The sequence below is a fragment of the Rhinichthys klamathensis genome, unplaced genomic scaffold, assembly GCF_029890125.1.
Source record: "Rhinichthys klamathensis goyatoka isolate OS25496 unplaced genomic scaffold, OSU_Roscu_1.1 h1tg000157l_1, whole genome shotgun sequence".
In the NCBI taxonomy this organism is placed as follows: domain Eukaryota; kingdom Metazoa; phylum Chordata; class Actinopteri; order Cypriniformes; family Leuciscidae; genus Rhinichthys; species Rhinichthys klamathensis.
In genome coordinates, this window is record NW_026606692.1 from 2,243,520 (window position 1) to 2,262,091 (window position 18,572).

General features: G+C 38.9%; 1 protein-coding gene across 1 annotated transcript; it reads left to right on the forward strand.

The window, feature by feature from the left end:
- Positions 1-773: 773 nt before the first annotated feature.
- On the forward strand, positions 774-16,572 carry slitrk6 (SLIT and NTRK-like family, member 6). Its single transcript, XM_056258667.1, has 2 exons — positions 774-1,247; positions 13,102-16,572. Exon 2 carries the CDS (start codon positions 13,122-13,124, stop codon positions 15,567-15,569), a length of 2,448 nt encoding a protein of 815 aa, XP_056114642.1. The 5' UTR covers positions 774-1,247; positions 13,102-13,121; the 3' UTR covers positions 15,570-16,572.
- The last annotated feature ends 2,000 nt before the right edge of the window (positions 16,573-18,572 follow it).

Sequence of the window (18,572 nt, forward strand, 5' to 3'; positions counted from 1 at the left end):
AAGCACTCATTTCACCTTTATATCAGTTTGCACATCTTAAGTTAATATTAGATGAAGGTAAAAAAACTTACTTTAAAATAATTACTAATATAATAGTAAATATACAGTACTGTATAAATATAATGCATAGTCATATAATGTTTTACTTTATTTACTACATTTTTAGATTAAAAAAATATATAATTATCATACATACTGTACAGATTCTAAGTATACATGTTTGTATGGATTGTTCCCCACTATTAAAAAAATGATTTGGAGATCAATTTTACATATCCATATACAGTACATATTAAATCCAAAACAGGGATTCAAACGAGTGAAACTTCTCATATTGTGTAAAAACATGCCCCGCCGTAGGGCAATGTGTGCTTAACGAACTGAATATTTTTCCTTGGACAGATTATTATTTATTTATTTTTTAGTCAAAACGTTGGTTTAGAAATGGACGTTTAACAATAAACCTCGCTGCAGTAAAAAGTGCGACAACTTCCCTTAATTATTCATAAGGCAAGAGCTTCCTCAGACCTTTACACTCCTACAGAAGTCCTGCTCGCGCTGCGCAAGGATGCGTTCAGGTCCCCTCGCTCTCTCTCTCTCTCTCTCTCTCTCTCTCTCTCTCTCTCTCTCTCTCTCTCTCTCTCTCTCTCTCTCTCTCTCTCTCTCTCTCTCTCTCTCTCTCTCTCTCTCTCTCTCTCTCTCTCTCTCTCTCTCTCTCTCTCTCTCTCTGTCCATATGGAGTCGCGATAGCTCCTTTGACTGTACGGAGGGAGGAGCTCTAGCGAAGTGAAGCTCCAGCACGAGCTCATTCACTGGGCAGATCGAGAGGCTATAGAGAATATGTGCCTCCATCATCATACCTTCTATAAGACACCGCGGGGGTCAGGCGCTCTCCGAAGGGACGCGGACAGCTGAATTTGAATCGCGGACTTTAACTCTCAACCACTGGACTATCTGTGAGCTGAACACTGAGACGTGAAGCTCCCCCCAAAAAATGAGCTTATATTTGAAAATCGTTACTGGACACATGAGTTGCTAAATAATAAAACAAATCATCATTGCGCGATGGACAGCTGAGGGCAAGTTGGACCTGGACTTGTTCCATGCGTCTTTTTGCGCGGTGGGCTCTTCGGTGCCAGGAAAGCCTTTAGAGAAGTGCTGCAAAACTGGGTGGTTTTGTTTGATCCACAAAGCACAAATAACTTGGCCAAGTGGAGCTACAAAGACTCCTGCGCTGCGTAATTTGGGTAAGAGTGGCTTACTAGCACATCCGAAGTCAAAGCAAGCAAAGTGTGATTATTCCATGCAGTTTTGTCTCTTTTTCTATAAGACTGAAAGTGTTCAGGATGAATGATTGGTAGTAGTATCATAGCAGATGCGATCGAGTTTGTATCATTAACGGTCTTAAACATTTGTTAAAGATTTAAAGGTTGGCACAAAGCCTAGATTGCTAAATGCACAGCACTTGTTTGTCCTTTGAACAGTTATAGGGTATGTTGGTATATTTTTATTTTAATATGAAAGTATTTCAAAAGTATAATAGGCAGTGCTAATGTAACACTGTCTCCTGTGATCTCAAGGACACCTTATCAGGTTTATTTTACTTATTCATTCCCTGCAAATTCAATCCCTGTAAATTAAACTCAGGTGACTTCATTGTGATGTAGTCGTCTGCAGCACAGATGCTCGCCTTCAAAGTCACATTTACACAAAGGCACACACACACACACGCTAACACACACACACACACACACACACACGCTAACACACACACACACACACACACACACACACACACACACACACACACACACACACACACACACACACACACACACACACACACACACACACACACACACACACACACACACACTCAGCCAGACATACCCACACACACAGACACATCTTAATTTAATGTCTGGAGAGGCAGTGTGCAGCACCCTCTCTAGATGCTCAAGAGAGATTGATATGAGTCCACATGAAATCTATCATGATGATTAGAGAGGTTTAAACTAGTCTGAATGCATGTATGATTATTATGTGAGTTTGTTAAAGAAAAACAATGGTTTGTGCACATCTAAACTTTTGTTGTTGTTGTTTTTTGTTAATGCAACACAGGATAAGTACATGGCTATAGATGCATATATGCATTAGGATTAATGTGTAGGATTAATATGTCTGGAGTCTGGTCCTTTTTTTTGTTAAAAAACATACTTAACATTGATTTAATATGTTTGGTGGCTTAACTGGCAGAGCGACACCAGGGTTATGAGCAGATTAAACGAAAATCACTTGGCATAAAAGCATCTGATCAATGCATACATGTGGGCAACAGGCTGATATTGAATTCATTTTCCCTTAAAAGCACTGATTATGAACAAAGTTTCAACTTAATGACATGCATATTTCTTTTTGAGTTCTTGGGAACCCCAAGTATTTAACATGAACAGATGCAATGCGTTTTCACATGCTAACATTTTCCGACACACATGTACAGTACATGCCAATTACGGTTTGTTTTAATTGCATTTATATGACAGTATGATTTTGCATGCATCAATTACCTCAAACAGAATCAATACTATCCTTGCACTCTTAAAAATAATGTCCACCATTTCTGTAACCTTTCAGTGAACAGTTCCTAAACATACCATTTTTTTTTCTTAGTATATTTCAATAATCTGAAGAATCTTTTTCACTTAAAAGAACCTTTTGTGCAATGTTCCATGTTCAAGGAAAACTATGTTAAATCTATTTTAAAAGATAACAGTCGCATATGCATTATAACAGAGGGTTAAACGCATCAATAATATCAGGTCAGATAACGGTCAGAAGTACATACTAAAAATAATTGCGAGTACAATGAGAGATTTTACATGTTTTTAGTTCAAATCAACAGTAAAAATGTACTTTTACTAATAGTGAAGGACACTCCATATCGAGTGGGCGAGTTTATTAGCTTCACAGGACTGTGGGCTTTTCTTTGGCCTCTGTTCTTATATGTGGGTGTTGTGGCGTCTCCCTGGGGCGAGCACATCATTTCCTCCATAGTGCCACAGACACAATGAAGGGCCATCTGCGCTAGCCCACTGATTTGCGCAGGGTAAAATGGAGCATCACTGATTCACTCATCCCTTTGCCCCGAGCCCAGTATCCACTCTTTCTCTTCATCTCCCCATCCCTCATTCTCCTGCGCTGGATGTTAAGGTCCCCCCAGTGACATGCTGCGGATGGCAACCAGCAACAATCTGTTGTAGGTTACTTCCCTTTATGGAGAGCTATGTGATTATATGCTCGACAGTGACACAAACATCACCGGTGCGTCAAAACAAGCGCATTGGATCTCGATACCTGGCTAGATCTTATTCAAATTGGCAGAATTACGTGTGCATTTTACATAGTATCGAGGCAGCACTTGATTCAAATTATATACTTGATTAAAATTGTACCAATTTGAATTTCATTGTAATGAGAACAGGATTTTTGTAGTGGTGCTTGTCTGTTCAAATGGTTCAAAGTGTTGAAGGTGGTTGCTAGGGCATTGCTTTTGGTTGCTAAGGAGTTCGGAGTGATTTTTAGTGCATTGCTGTATGGTTGCTTACTGGCCCAAGTAAAAAGAGTCCACCCCCACGTCTTTAGAAATGGCTCAGGTCTTTCCTTCAATGTCAGTCTGCGGATTCTTTTATTTTTTGCCTGTTTTATCGACCACCTGGTCGAATTTGCTTTGAAAAGTAATAGCACACAACTGGAGTCCTTCATGTGTGTAGCAAAAGCGATGCTGGATGAGTTGTATGTCACATTTTAGTACTTTAAACAAACCCCTAATCCATGAACAACAGTAATAGTGATGCTTGCCACGCTACTAACAACTATTCTCAACTTTGTTGGGAAGCAATGCACCTGCAGTATCAAAGGCTCTTTGCTCTTTTTTAAGACAGTGTCTGTTGATGAAAACAACACTGAGAAAATTAAATCATCGATCTTCTTTCCCTGCAATGAGATAACGGTTGCCCTTGTAAATACATGTGATTGTCTAGAGGATTCACATTGTGCAGTTAGGGGAGTTAGATTTATTGAGGCTGGGCAACATTGAAATCCTTTTTTTCCTGGACGAATTGAGGGGCAAAAACTGGAGTAGAGCGCTAACATGAACAAGCTAGAGATGCACAGATATTACATTTCTCTGTCCGTTACCGACAGCCGATTCAGACATCTGCCGATACCGATAGTTTGATTTCCGCCAAATAATTCTGCAAACTACACAGGGAACCCTCACATTTGGTACATTACTATAATATTAGAGGTTAAAATTAACAACATAGCCCAACGTATTATATTCAACTGGCATTTATTTTCAGACATAATAATTACACTCAAATAAAAACTGAAATTTTTGTATCCAACTCGGTTCACTTGTGTTCATGACAAATTTATTCAAGCATACATATATAATTAACAGTTAATAAGCTCCTCTTTAGTGTTTTTTTTTCTTTGGATAACTTTCCTACTGATGTAAATGCAACATTAAGTGACATTGTTCACAAGATCTTTTGTTGATGCCTATCTGTGGTTGAAACACTGATTGAGCGATTACATGAGACATTATTCATTTTGAAAAGTTGTACTGTATCTTTCAACATACCTTCTGTATTCATTCATGTTTTTTGTTGTGCTGTAACTTGTATTAAAGAGAAAGAAAATACCTGAGGTGCTACAGCGATCTGTCACGTCCCATTTAAGAGCATCAAAATCCATGTATTGTTTGAATTTTGTGATAAAAATGGACCGAATTTTAAATCTGAGACTTATCTTTACCTTATGTGTCTTATCAGAAGTAACAAAGCACAAAGCTCTTTGTAATTATTGGATGGGGGCGGACTACAAATAATGTTTTGTGTAGGGAAAAACACAAACCTGCAACCCTGGTTTGAACTACGGGTAATTTGTGGTATCAAACAGAGCCTGCTTTAACAATTTGTTAACTGTTAATGCGTTATTATTGCATTAACTTGCCCTGAATTTAACACAAGAGTGATTTCTTCACACACAGTTGCAGTCTCACACATTTGTCCGTCCCCTTTTGATTGACAGGATATAATCGGACATGATCATCGGCTGTTTCTAAACAATCGACCGATAGTGAAAATAATTGCTTTTATTGGCATATAGCTATTATTGGCAGATACATCTGTGCATCTCTAAAACAAACAATGAACAATTGTATGTTTTTATCAACTGACGTAATAAAGATTATTACAAAACTGTAACAAATGTATTGCTCATTTTTAGTTAATGCATTCACCAATGTTAACTAATGGGAACTTATTGTAAAATGTTAACGTTTATATCTAGTTTAAAGTGCTATAAAAGGAAAACAGTTGAAAAGCTGTTAAAAGTGATGGCTATTTTATTAAATGATTACATCGCTGTAATATCTTTGTCGTTTGTCTCATTAGCTGCAGTCTTTTTCATAAGCTTCAGGCAAAAACTGAATTCACAGAGCTGAACGACGTGAACACTCATATGATTCATCTAGAAATGCAGCACTATGTAATTTTAAGATGTCAGCTCTGTGTCAGACCCACTGCTGTCATTCTTCCACTTCATTTGCTTCGGTGACCGAAAAAAATAAATAAAGTTCTGAACAAGCTAATCGTTATTTATATCTTTTTCTTGTACACATGTAAGCTAACACCATATTAGACAGACTGTGAATAATTTTTTATTTATTTTTTTCATTTTCTTAAGAAAATATGAATGGTGCTAAGGTGTTTGGGGGGTTATTTACCAGTGCAAGTGCAGTGTTAATTGGTCCTTCTCAATTTTTAGGTATTTTACAACAATTTGAGGTACGTCCATTGCACAAATGGCTTGAGTTCTGCACCAACGTTTAATACTTTGGGTCAGGGGTTTGTTCAAATCACTAACCCTGAATATGAGCAACAGTGATGCCTGATTTACTTTAGCATGTACCAATAAAATGGGATCACGGACGCGTGGTCTATTAGAATAAACTGCAGTGAAGGGGAAAATCAAATGGAGAGCAGAAAAAGTGAGAACAACTTCCTGTTGTGATGTTGATTTGCAGGGAGAGGTACATCTGTTACATCCAGATGTTTGATTCTGTGAACGTATTTGGTTTCATCCGGTAGATCTAACTGCTAATTCCTGTGAAATAATTACGGCACATTTGTTAAGCAACACATTTGGAAGAAAGCACACAGCACTTCTTCCCCTCCTATAGCCGTGATAAATGCATGCATATCATATGAGAAATTACACATTTGGTGTACACGGATGATGTATAGGCTCCCAAACTTACATTGGCACCATAGGCACACTCACAACACTAAAGCCCCTTTCACACAGCGCTTTGAACCCGGCAAATTGCCAGAGTGCCTTCTGTGTGAATGCAAACACGACCCGGGATTGATGCCGGGATCGATGCCGGGTTGGGGACCTAGTAACATTGCCGTGTTCAGACCCGGAACGCGCGCTGTGTGAACAAAAGCCAGAACCAATGCCGTATAAGGGGTGTGTCGTAGTGAGGATTCACGAGCCTTTGCAATGACGTAGTTATCGTGCGGCTCAGTTACTCTAGAAGAAAGTTTGTGTTCGCCATCGATACAAGAAAGAACGAAAAAATGTCTGCAAACTGGACTGAAGTAGAGACCCGTCACATCCAACCTCACGCGTCTTTCCGGAACATAAACGGGTTGTGTGTGAACGCGCTCTCTGATTCCGGCAAATCACTGGCAGTGTGAATGAAGCAAAATCAAACGAACCCGGGTCAAATCCCGGTTCACTTTATCCGTGTATTTTCCGGAATCTCTGTGTGAAAGGGGCTTAAGGCGGTTCCAAAATGTAGGCAACAACATGATGTTGTTTTCTTCACTCTTAAAAATAAAGGTTCTTTAGGTATATATGGTTCCATGACAAACCTTTAACATCAATAGAACTTTTCCAGTGCGCATAAAGTTTTTTATAGTGGACATTTCTTTAGACTTTTAAAAGGACGCCGTGATCGTAGCTTTGTTGTTGTTGTGTATTGTGGGTTTTGTGATAACAGAGATAGAACAACACATTCTCATCCTTTGGCGTCATATAGGTGACATTTCGTCGAAATCTTACGCACATGGCATCCTTTAGCGTCAAAATAACACGCACTGTTATGGGTAGGTTTAGGTCTGGGGTAGGGTACGGTTATGACGCCTTGGGATCTGCGTCTCATATTGACGCTAAACAATGCCATGTGCGTTGGATTTAGACGAAATGTCCAAAGCGTCACATGTATGACGCCTTGGGATGAGAATGGGCTGGATAGAATGTATATGTATATTGTAAGTTATTCGATTGAAAAAGCAAAAAGGAGGGCTAAGAGACAATCTCCTATGACAACTTGCAGTATACATATCATCGAGGCTGAGAAAGAACACAACGCAGCCAACAAAGGCGACAGGTAAATGCCGTTAACATTAGCTTTCTGTATGTTTATATCTTGTTGCTGTTTTCCATGTTCTTGGAGTAAGTATATGTAAACTGTGTGTTTACACAGCTTTTTAAAAATGGTGGGTGTTGGTGTTTTACATGCGTTCGGCCAATCAACGTACACTTACGTCACTGGTATTTCCTATTGTGTAAAAGTAGGAGCTAACTTAGTCCTCCCAAAAGGAGTTCCTATAACTAAAATCATTCCCAGTTCCTGCAGTGCGAACACGCCAAAAAATTTGCACTTCCGCCAATAGTTATAGGAACGATGAAAAATGTGAAAAACCCCTTATGGAAACTGTACTTTTCTAGCCTGGTTAAAACCAGACCATTCTCAGTTGTAACTGAGTTATGGTCTGGCAAAGCGTCATAGACAAATCATTTCCAGAGGGGCGTCACCAACGGACGTCGCGGATAGACCTAAACCCAATCAGAGCGATGAAGGAGATGACGTATGCAGAGCGGCGGAGAAACATCTCCGAGTGTTGTTCTTTGCTCGGTTTTTAACAAAAAGGAAACGTTCAAATGGCTTAAAACAGACGCGATAGCTGATTCGAACGAGTGATGTTCGACGGCGGCATCCATCTTTGTAATGTAGGCTACAAAATCTGCTTCAAAATCCCAGTGCTGTCGTCATCGTGTAAAGCCCGCCCCAACGTTTCTGATTGGTGCCTCGATTTCGACGGATTGGAAATGGGCTTGAATGAGCTCTTTGCCAGACTAACTTTCAGAGCAAATCTAAATTTGCCGGAAGTTGTCTGGGTTTTCCCAAGCTAGTACTTTTCAAGAATTTCTAAAAAATCAAAGGCGGCAGATGAAGTAAGATAAATTATGTTTTGAAATTAATTGAACACCAAAAGATAATAGAAAATATTGTTTAGTCTAAATAAACATGGAAAAATGACCTCAATATGTTTGTGTACAATGCATTTTTATGCTTATTAGAATTTTTTTTTTTTTTTTTTTTACAGTTTTGGTCAAGGTTAATTTCAAGTTGTAGCAAGACATGATTTGAAACAGAGCCATTTTGAATAGATGCATATAAAGGACCTCAGGATCAAATGTTGTGTTTGTTTAGATTAAAATGATACAGCCAACTTTAGAACCCCAAATTGAAGTCTGTATGTTGTACCTTGGGTGTGGATATTAAATGTTCTGAGGCCTGAGTGTCCTGATTTTTTAACATACTTCTAAAATGGAAGCTACCTAAATTATTCTCCCTGGAATGAGGTTGCAACCCTAACCATATTGTCTCGTAAAAATGTCACGTTTGTCATGTTCAAAGACGGAGCACTGAATTGGTTTGACACCAGTTCCACAGGAGACATGAAAGATAAGACAATACTTGCAAAAGACTAGGGAAATTAAAGTTGTACCTGTCCTTTAAATAGCATATGGTAAGCAGATTATGCAAATGATGGGATGGCTTTGTGGTTTGGTTTAAGCAGTTGATTTGCTCCTCTTTGACAGGACCACCGCCATTGATTGCCATGCTTCATTGGCCAACCTTGTTCTGGTGGTGTTTCATTACTGATCAGATAAATAATGAATGACCAACCCTTAGAATTGTGTCCGAGACAGCAGCTATTCTCTCAAACTGCTCAAGCAAGACAATGCCTGCTGTCTAAAAACAATACTTCTCCTGGGCCTGGATCAAATATAATTTCCCTTTCAAAAAGGTTAGCGTCATGAGTTCCTATTAAGATTCAAATGAGCTCCAAATATAATAAATAAATAAATACAATGAACCACACACTTTTATTTAGCAATTTGCAGTTAGTTGCAAACTAGCTCGGTCTAGATTTGCTCCACTGGGCAGCTGGTAAAAAAAAAGATGCTTGTGTTGCTGTAGGGTTGCAAGCCATTGGAATTCAGCATCGCAGGACAACAGTACATGGGTCCATACAAAAAAAAAAAAAAAAAAAAATTTGTTTGCCTCAAAACAAAAGACAAGATTTTTATGTCAAGATCAGATAGTGGAAATGAGAAGCACACAATATATTTCCGCTGTTATGGATATATGAAGTGCTCAGCTACAAACAGGTTCACTAGAGTCATACAAAATAGCCTTGAGGGTTGTTTTATTTGCTTTAATTTATTTGAACATTTCACGGTACATACACCTCATATGTCATCAAACATTCACAGATGCACTGCTGTGATGGATTCAAGTCAAGTCATCTTTATTTATATTGCGCTTTTTACAATACAGATTGTATCAAAGCATATTCACAGTGATAACATGAAAATAATACAACAAAGTTTGTTTCTAGAAGAAAATTGGATCATCGTCCACCTTAAGAAAGGCAGACCAATAATATTGTTGAATATTAAATGTCCGCAAGCCAAAAGCCAAGGCAACAGTGGCAAGTCTTTGCATTCTGGTCTAATGTTCAGTACTGGCAACTTTGCATATCTAATCATGCATATGTGTGCAAAAAGTGCCATGAAATGGAATGCAGTGGGGTAGATACAGTATATATGGATATCTTCATTTCTCACTGGTTACTGGGGCTTGCATTTGTCAGCTACAAAATTCAGAATTTTACTTTACTTTAACATCTCAATTGTTTATCTTAGTCTTAGACATCCTGGATAAGTATACCTTAAGATCTGTCCTATTGATTATTCCAACAAGTCATCAGTAACCTCATAATTCATTTGAACAAAAGTGCATCTTCCATAATAAATAATTAAGGTGGACGTATGAGAGAAAATCCCAAAGGAGATCTTTGTAATATCTTAATTTGCAGAGGTTTTCTGCTTTTTTAGATTTTTTTTTTCTTCTATGGCATCACTGTGAAAACCCCTTGTAAAACTTTTTTTTATATGTATCCGAAATCACACACTATATACTATATAGTAGGCGAAAAACAGTATCTGACAAAGTAAGTATTTTCAAATTCACAGTACTCATAAAAGACTAGGCAAAAAGTTCCCAGATAACCTACAGTACTACTTTTGACGAGATTCTGAAGTGTGCATACGGACACTTTACTATTCCATGAGGCCACGGGAGAGGATTTGTGGATGGCAGTGAACGACGTAACTGACGCTGGAAGCTCATATGATAATGATGAAAGAATGGCAAAGTATGTCCAGATTACATTCATATTACACACATCCATACTATATAGAACATACCTTTTTAGCGGCCGTGAAGCAATTACTTATTCAAAATAAATACCAACTCAAGAGAGTATGCGACTTTGGACGCAGCCAATCAGAGCATGGCATTGTTGAGATTTCTTCTAAAACTAGTGGATGTGAGATTATAGGGTCTATTTCTCAGTTTAAAAAAAGTCTTAAGCAAAGATCTCCAATTGTACATATAATCCCTTCACTATTTAAGAGTAACAATTGAGAGATCAAAACGATCTCATTCGTGACTTTTCTTATGTGATGGCCTCTTTGGGTAACCGTGTGAGAGAAAGACAGGGGAATTTGCTGTATCAGGACAGATGTTCCCATTCCCCTCCAAGGATGCGTGGAGCGGGTTTGACGGGCAGGGTGGGTGGAGACCTGAGGGATGAGGACTCACGGGTCGAGCTATATGTGCGTATGTGTGTATATAGATAGATAGTTAAGTAGATGGATATTAGTCTCTGCTTAAATGCATGAGAGCACAATATGTAGGCTTCACTGGCTCTTAATGGACCACAAATTCTCTCCTTGCTGTCAACCACACACTGCTTGCTAAAAATAGGAATGGGACAGTTTTTTTTTTTACTTCTTTGTCCTGTCATCTAGCATGACATGCAAGCATTCATTTTCTCCGCAGTTTTTGTAATCTTTTAATCTAATTTTATTTATGCCCCCGCCCCCTTCCACTGCCTGTCTACCTGCGTCCTCAAGAGAGACGACGAAAACCATCTTTGTTGTCTTCACACGCTGTGTTTGCTCAGAGCTGTCAGCGCACGCAGCCTGTTGGTGTCATGTGGCATGCCGGACCATTCAATGTTTGATTTTATGTCAATACAATTGGGAAGTCTTTCATTCCTCTAAGATTCACTGGGACTCTGGGGTGTTTTATGTTTTAGTTAATTTGCATAGAACTGTGTTATGTTAAATGACATAATAACAAAGAATAGCGTGTGGTTATTTTCCTTCAGTGGACATGTATGAGGAAGAGGTTGCTATTTCAAAGCTCCGGGGATTTATTTTTCATTTAAATATCAACTTTGTCCTAGATGTCTCTCATAAAGTTCCTTATAAAAGATAAAAGAAAAATAAACAAATTAAACGATTGTTGACATGTACTACTGTATAAAGAATTTACTCTGTAAAAAAAGATATGATCAAAATCAAAATAAGTTAAGTAAGATTTAACTAATTTTTCAAAGTTCAATGTATTTTAATTATAAATGACTTAAACATACAAGGTGATTGTACTCAAATTTAAGGCAGCAAGTTTTTTTTTTTTTTTTTTTACAGTGTAGAGCTATACAATTAATTGGAAAGCACATCAGATCATTTGGTCTGGGATGAATTTTATGATAAATGTTTTAGTTCATATAGGGATCTCTTACTTTTGATTTTCGACCTGAATATATCGTTGAAACATTGGAGATGCTCTTCATCAGTCCTGGAATCCTTTAAAAATAGAAAATAGACACAAATTAGTCATAGGAATCATATTTATTTAATGATTCTTCTACTGATTCCTCTTGACAAGTCTGATTTCTTCGGATGAGAAAATTTATTTTCATGAAAAGTTCCATTTTAGTAATTTTCTGGAATAAATTTCGGAAAATAACTATTATTATTATTATTATTCAAATCATGAGATAAGAACTCATTATGAAGAGTCATTCACTGAGGAGTCCAGAATATAGATCTACAACATTAATGTGGAAAAACCTGTTTTTGTGAGAATGTTCATATGGTCAATGTTTATGGACAGCCTACTTCTGTTTCATTCAAATTAATTCTGAGGTATAATTTTTGGCAGTATAGGACACATCTTAAAGCACACCCATCCAGATGTTAGAGGCAACAGGGTCAGGAAAACCAAGGGTGCCTGCTGCTGAGGACTGATGCAAATTAAAAATCATTCAGTTTGTCATGGTAAAATATAGGCTATGCATGCATACTAATTATTTCCCTTTGTTGTGAAAAAAAAGGTGAAATCATTTGTTCAGTTTTTTAATTTACAAATTATGTGGCATATAAGCACAAGTCGGTTTCTTGATTAGAATTTAATTATCCCAATAATTTTATATACTTAATTATTTCCCTAATGTGATATAATCACCACTATTATCGTCATCATCATCATCATCAATGACGCAACCAAATTATTCATTTAGGACTATTACAGTGTTAGTTATAAAGAGTTCTGGTGTTCCACTCACTGCTTGTATGCAATAATACAATGCAAAATGTTAGCAACACTTTTAATAGCTTTAATAATTTAGTAGTTTGTGAATATCTGTTTTTATGCACAGATTAGATTCCCCGAATCATATCCTGATTAGTTTATTAGATTCCACACTGTGAACTCCTTGCAATAATTCCTATAATTCAGTGTTCTGCACATGGCTATTTTATGAGTTTGCTAACTGCAGTCAGTAATTACCTTTCCTTCTCTCTCCTGTGTTTTCTTTTTAGATACACTGAAGAAGAACAAAATGCTGGCCAGGATTGTTTTCGTTTGCTCCTTCTTTGCTGGTGCTAGTTTTGGAGATAATGAGTCCAAGGTGTTGTACGATGGAGCTTGCAAATCTTTGTGCACCTGTGAAGAGACAGATGGACAGTTGTACATAAACTGTGAGGAGAGCAACATAAGCAAAATGTCAGATGTTGAAGTACCGCCAGATAAACCTTTTCATCTAAATCTATACAAAAATGACTTAGTGGAGTTATTTGCAACGGATATGAATGCTTTCAAGAACGTCGTCACCTTACATCTCGGTGAAAACAGCATACAGGAGCTTGAACCTGGTGTGTTCAGTGCGCTGGGATCCCTGAGAAAGTTGCACATAAACAGAAATTACCTGGTCATGCTGAAGGAGGACACATTTCACGGCTTAGTAAATTTGGAATACCTTCAGGCGGACACCAACTTCATCCGGGTCGTGGAGCCTGGGGCCTTCAGCAAGCTTGTCCGTCTTAAAGTTCTGATCCTCAATGACAATGAGATCGAGTTCCTTCCGAGCAACATTTTCCGCTTTGTGCCTCTGACACATTTGGATCTGCGTGGAAACAAGCTGCAGACACTGCCGTATGTGGGTTTCCTGGAGCATATTGGTCGTATCATTGAGCTCCAGTTGGAGGAGAATGACTGGTTGTGTAACTGCGAAATCTTACATTTAAAGGTCTGGATTGAGAACATGCGAGCGCAGTCATCCATTGGCGAGGTGGTTTGCAACAGGCCTGAAAATCTTAGGGGCAACTCTTTGGCTAGGGTCAAAAGGGATTCACTTTGCTCCTCTCATGCTGACATCAACCTCGAAGAGCCATCTAAGTCTCTAGACATGGTTGTCACCCCATCCACTAAGGTTGTTCAGATACCGAATGCAAAAGATGATGCAAAGATACCTACACCTGCAAACGGCCTAGGTCCTTGTGTCATTGTGGGTTTTTTAATGCACTGTGAGGACCGAGGCATTCAAAGGATATCTGATCTAGGCATTCTTGAACAAAGCCCAACCATGCTGGTTTTGACAGGAAATATGATACAAAGACTTTTCAAATATGATTTTGTGACATACGACAGTTTGGAATTGCTCAATTTGGCAAACAACCAAATAGACTACATTGACAATGAAACCTTTCTGAGTTTGAGCAACCTGAGAAAGCTGCACCTGAATGGAAACAGGATAGAGAAAATATCGGCAACAATGTTTCTTGGCCTTCACAACCTGGAAAACTTGTACTTGGAGTATAATATGATCAAAGAGATTGAGGCTGGATCGTTCAACCCTTTGACAAATCTAAAGCTCCTGTACCTAAACAACAACAGACTCAAAACTCTCCCTGCACAAATATTTCGTAATGTGCCCTTGGTGAAATTAAACCTAAGGAAAAATGTCTTTACGCACTTACCAGTGAGTAATGCATTGGACCAGCTTAAATATTTGGAGCAGATTTACCTTGAGGACAATCCTTGGGACTGCACTTGTGATTTGGTCAGCCTCAAACAGTGGGTGGAAAAGCTTAGCAAGGAAACCGTGGTGGGTGCCATCTTATGCCACACTCCTAAAAAACTGTCTACTGCTGAGGTCAGAAACCTGAAGCACGATGTTCTCTGCCCCGGCTTGGTAACCTATAAGTCCTTACTTGGAGGCACCGAGGACGTTATCCCAGTCACGACTGCGCCGGAGGGCGGCACCAGCGGCTTCTTCCGGTCCATTACAGATGCAGTGCCACTATCGGTACTCATCCTCTGCCTTCTCATCCTCTTCCTGACCGTCATTTTCTGCGCTGCCGGGATTGTCGTGTTTGTGCTACACCGTCAGCGGAGACATGCCAAAAAGAAACAGGCCGAGGAGCAACCTCGCGAGAGCAGTCCCATCCACCTGCACTACAGCATGTATGGCCAGAAAACCACCCACCACGTAACTGAAAGGCAAGGACCCAGCATGTACGACGAACCTTCCCATAGCCCCATCATTCAGGTCTGCAGGAACCCCAGTTACTGCTCTCAGCACAAAGACTACGAGTTAGACGACTACGATAGTGATAAACCTAAGCGCATCTGCCATAGCATCCTTGACAAGGACAATGAATCCCTCCCTAACGTGAAGTTCAGGGCCGTCACCGACTACCCCACTGAGTTTGTAAGTTTGGGAGACGCGAGCTCCTTGTACAAGAACATCTTAGAAAGAGAACGGGAGCTCCAACAGCTCAGCCTCACCGAATACCTCAGGAAAAACATATCACAGCTCCAACCAGCTGTGGACATGCAAGTCCCCAACCACCACAAAGAGCTGAAACTAATGGAAACTCTCGTTTATACAAGGCCGAGGAAGGTCATGGTGGAACAGACTAAAAATGAGTACTTTGAGCTCAAAGCCAATTTACATGCTGAACCAGACTATTTAGAAGTCTTAGAGCATCAAACGACTTTCAACTGAGATAAGTACACTGTATATTTTGATTTGACAAATGATACTCCAAGTGCCTTGACAGTCCATTCTGATTTCTGATTTAGCCCCAGAGATATAATACAGCAACATCAGAGTAGAGGCAATTCTCATGATACAATCATTTGACGCTGACACAAGGTCTAATTTCAGGTGGACCTTTAGCTCTAGCATGCTATTGGACATTGCAGATGATGGATTCTACATTCTAACAAAATTCCGATCACACAGAAAGAGTCACAGAGTTGGACAAGATTGGCTTTGATACCAGAACTTTTCTTTTGCATTGTGGTTAATGCATTCTCTTTATGTTTGCTAGATGGTAGGGGAGACTAGCATAGAGTCACTTTACATTTCTATCTGTGTATCTCTTATTATGTACGTGGCAAATCTTTAAGCTCTGTTTATCTGTAGCAATGGAAGAAAACATGTTTTCTTTCTTTTTTTTCTGTCAGACAGAACATTTCTGGTTAGTTAAAACATTCCCTGATTTGCTAAGCTTTGAATTAAACATGCCCAACACAGTTTTTGTTCATTAAATATTAAATAATGGTGGTACTTAGATCTCAAGATGTCTGAGAATTGTATTTATTAATAAGTAAGGCGTCATCAACAGCAAGTAGATTGCCAAGTTGCTATTGTTTTGACCCCGAGGTCAGTCTTTATGACTGGGCTCATTTATCATGCCTGAAATTGGCGTCTCACCTGAAATTATCAACACGCCTGGAGAGTTATGTCATACAGACCCACTTGCTCAGGCCTCCACTGCTTCTGATATGGACAAAAACTCTGCTGGGCATCGATGGAGAAAATGAAAAGAAAATAATTGCACTACTCAAAATGCTATTTAAAGGTGGTTGATGACAATCACGTTGTGGGGCCGCACAGTCTATGCCATTTTTTCCCATAGGAAAACTGAGTAGTGTAGCTTCTGGTTTGTAAAATAATGTTGTTTAAAGTTCCTTTCGACACAAATCATATTTTAGTTTTTTTCTTTCAGCATGACAATTATGCAGGTTGTTTTATCTTCATTATGTGGCTGGAGAAGAAAAGAAAAAAATATATATATCCATATATGTATAGAGAAAATATGCACACAAGTTATTGTGTTGAGCCTTTAAATGTTTTACTGTATAGAAGAGCACCATAGCTTTATTTTGTACAAGTGTGGATGAGAGTTATTTATTCTGTATATTTGTACATAATTTAACATTTATATGTCTGTGTGCCTTTAATGTGGTACCAATTAAGCTGTACATAAAAAAATAAATAAATTGAGAACATTGCAATATGTATGGTCAGTAACACGAATAGCATGGCACAAGTAAATAAGGAAATTAAATAAGGAAAAAAAAACAATGGGTAAAATAGAATGTTTCTCAATGGGTTGATGACAATGTAAAAAAGGGTTGATAGCATCTCAGACAGTAGGGGGGCTTGTTTTTTAATACAATTAAATAAGCATTCAGTTGTGCAAAGTTAGGAGAAAAAAAAATATATATATATATTTCAGCTTTTAAAAGAGATTTCCAAATAAAATCTACAGTATTTTGGTGCAATGCATCTGTCATTGGTAGAAGCTAGAAAAATTAGAGAAATGACTACATGGAGAGATGGCTTGACATGTCCTCATACTTAAACCAAGAGCAAATTTATTCAAAGTAAAAGAAAATATGATCAAGACCACATAAAATATGGGTTACACTGAAGCAAATCAAGTTGTGAACTACTGATCAATGATTTATACTTTTTCTGGTTTGTGAACTAACAGTAATAAAGTCAGAATTTTATGAGAATAAACATATGTTTTGAAGTTGTGGAAATACGACATTTCAAAAATAGCATCAAGATTATGTCATGCCTAATAACAGTGAAGTAGTTAATCACATCCAAACATCCTACAAAAGTCGCCGATGTCAACACAGAGTTGGTGAACTTGACAGTTTGCCATTGCGAAACAGGATTCTGTCAGACCCTCGTTTCTCAAAAGAGCCTTTCATGAGTGTGCAAGCAGCGTGCAACATTCAGTTGCTCCTCAGAACATTGAAGGCTTCTTTTCATCCTCTCCACACTTTCATCTCCCTCTTCTCCTCGCTTAAGTGGCTTTCCAATATTTTCCATTAACCATCAAATAGAATCATTCACGCCAACATGAGTAATTTCCGCACTCCTTTGAGTAAAGGGAGTCACCTGGGCAGGAAAGACTAAGAGCAAAATGGATGGTTGAAGAAGGGTGGCCAATGGTTTTTGACAAGTCGGTTGTTGAAACTTCCAGTAAAGTGCAAAACAGTGTTCACTTTCAGGACTGCATGGTTTTCTTTATTTTCAAGTATGTCAATTATTGTGGTGTGAATATTTTAGCAAGGAAACAAAGCCAGCGGCTCCTTCACATTGCTGGAAATGAGCATTGCATACTACCACTTACACTTGATAGATTTTATTGCAGGTTTTTTCTTTGCATGACACTGAGAGCTTGGTATCTACCATCTATTCTTTATTATGCCCTCTAAATACCAGTTCTCTTACGAGAGGTTCTCTCGTATTGCGTAAGTTTAGCTTACGCTACGGGGAAAGATTCATCTTCTCGAGATATTGAAGCCAAAAAATTATCCTAATTTTGTATTCATTGTCAACGCAGTGCAGCAGCTAGCAGACCTAGAGCAGGCAGTCTAGCGTGCTCATTGGCTGCCCTGCAGGCAACTGCTGCAGCCTACCAGTGAGCCCGGCGTGACGTCACGCCCAATGAAGGGCGCTCGCGCCTTCATAGCGTCACAGCCCGCCAGAATGGGCGTGGCTTAGCGTATAAAAGAAGGGGCTCGTAGGCTGAATTCCCTGATTTTTCGATTCTTCAACGAGCTCTTCGCATCGCTGGATTGAGGGAAGCCACCGTCGCCGTCGAGACAGCGAACAGCCAGCCAGGACAGCGCTGAGGAAGCCGGCCGTCTTCGCCACCTTCAGCCATCCGTGCGAGCTACGCTATCCGGCGACGTATCC

Coding starts and splice junctions, on each gene's coding strand:
- slitrk6 (XM_056258667.1), top strand. CDS start 13,122: ATGCTGGCCAGGATTGTTTTCGTTTGCTCCTTCTTTGCTGGTGCTAGT.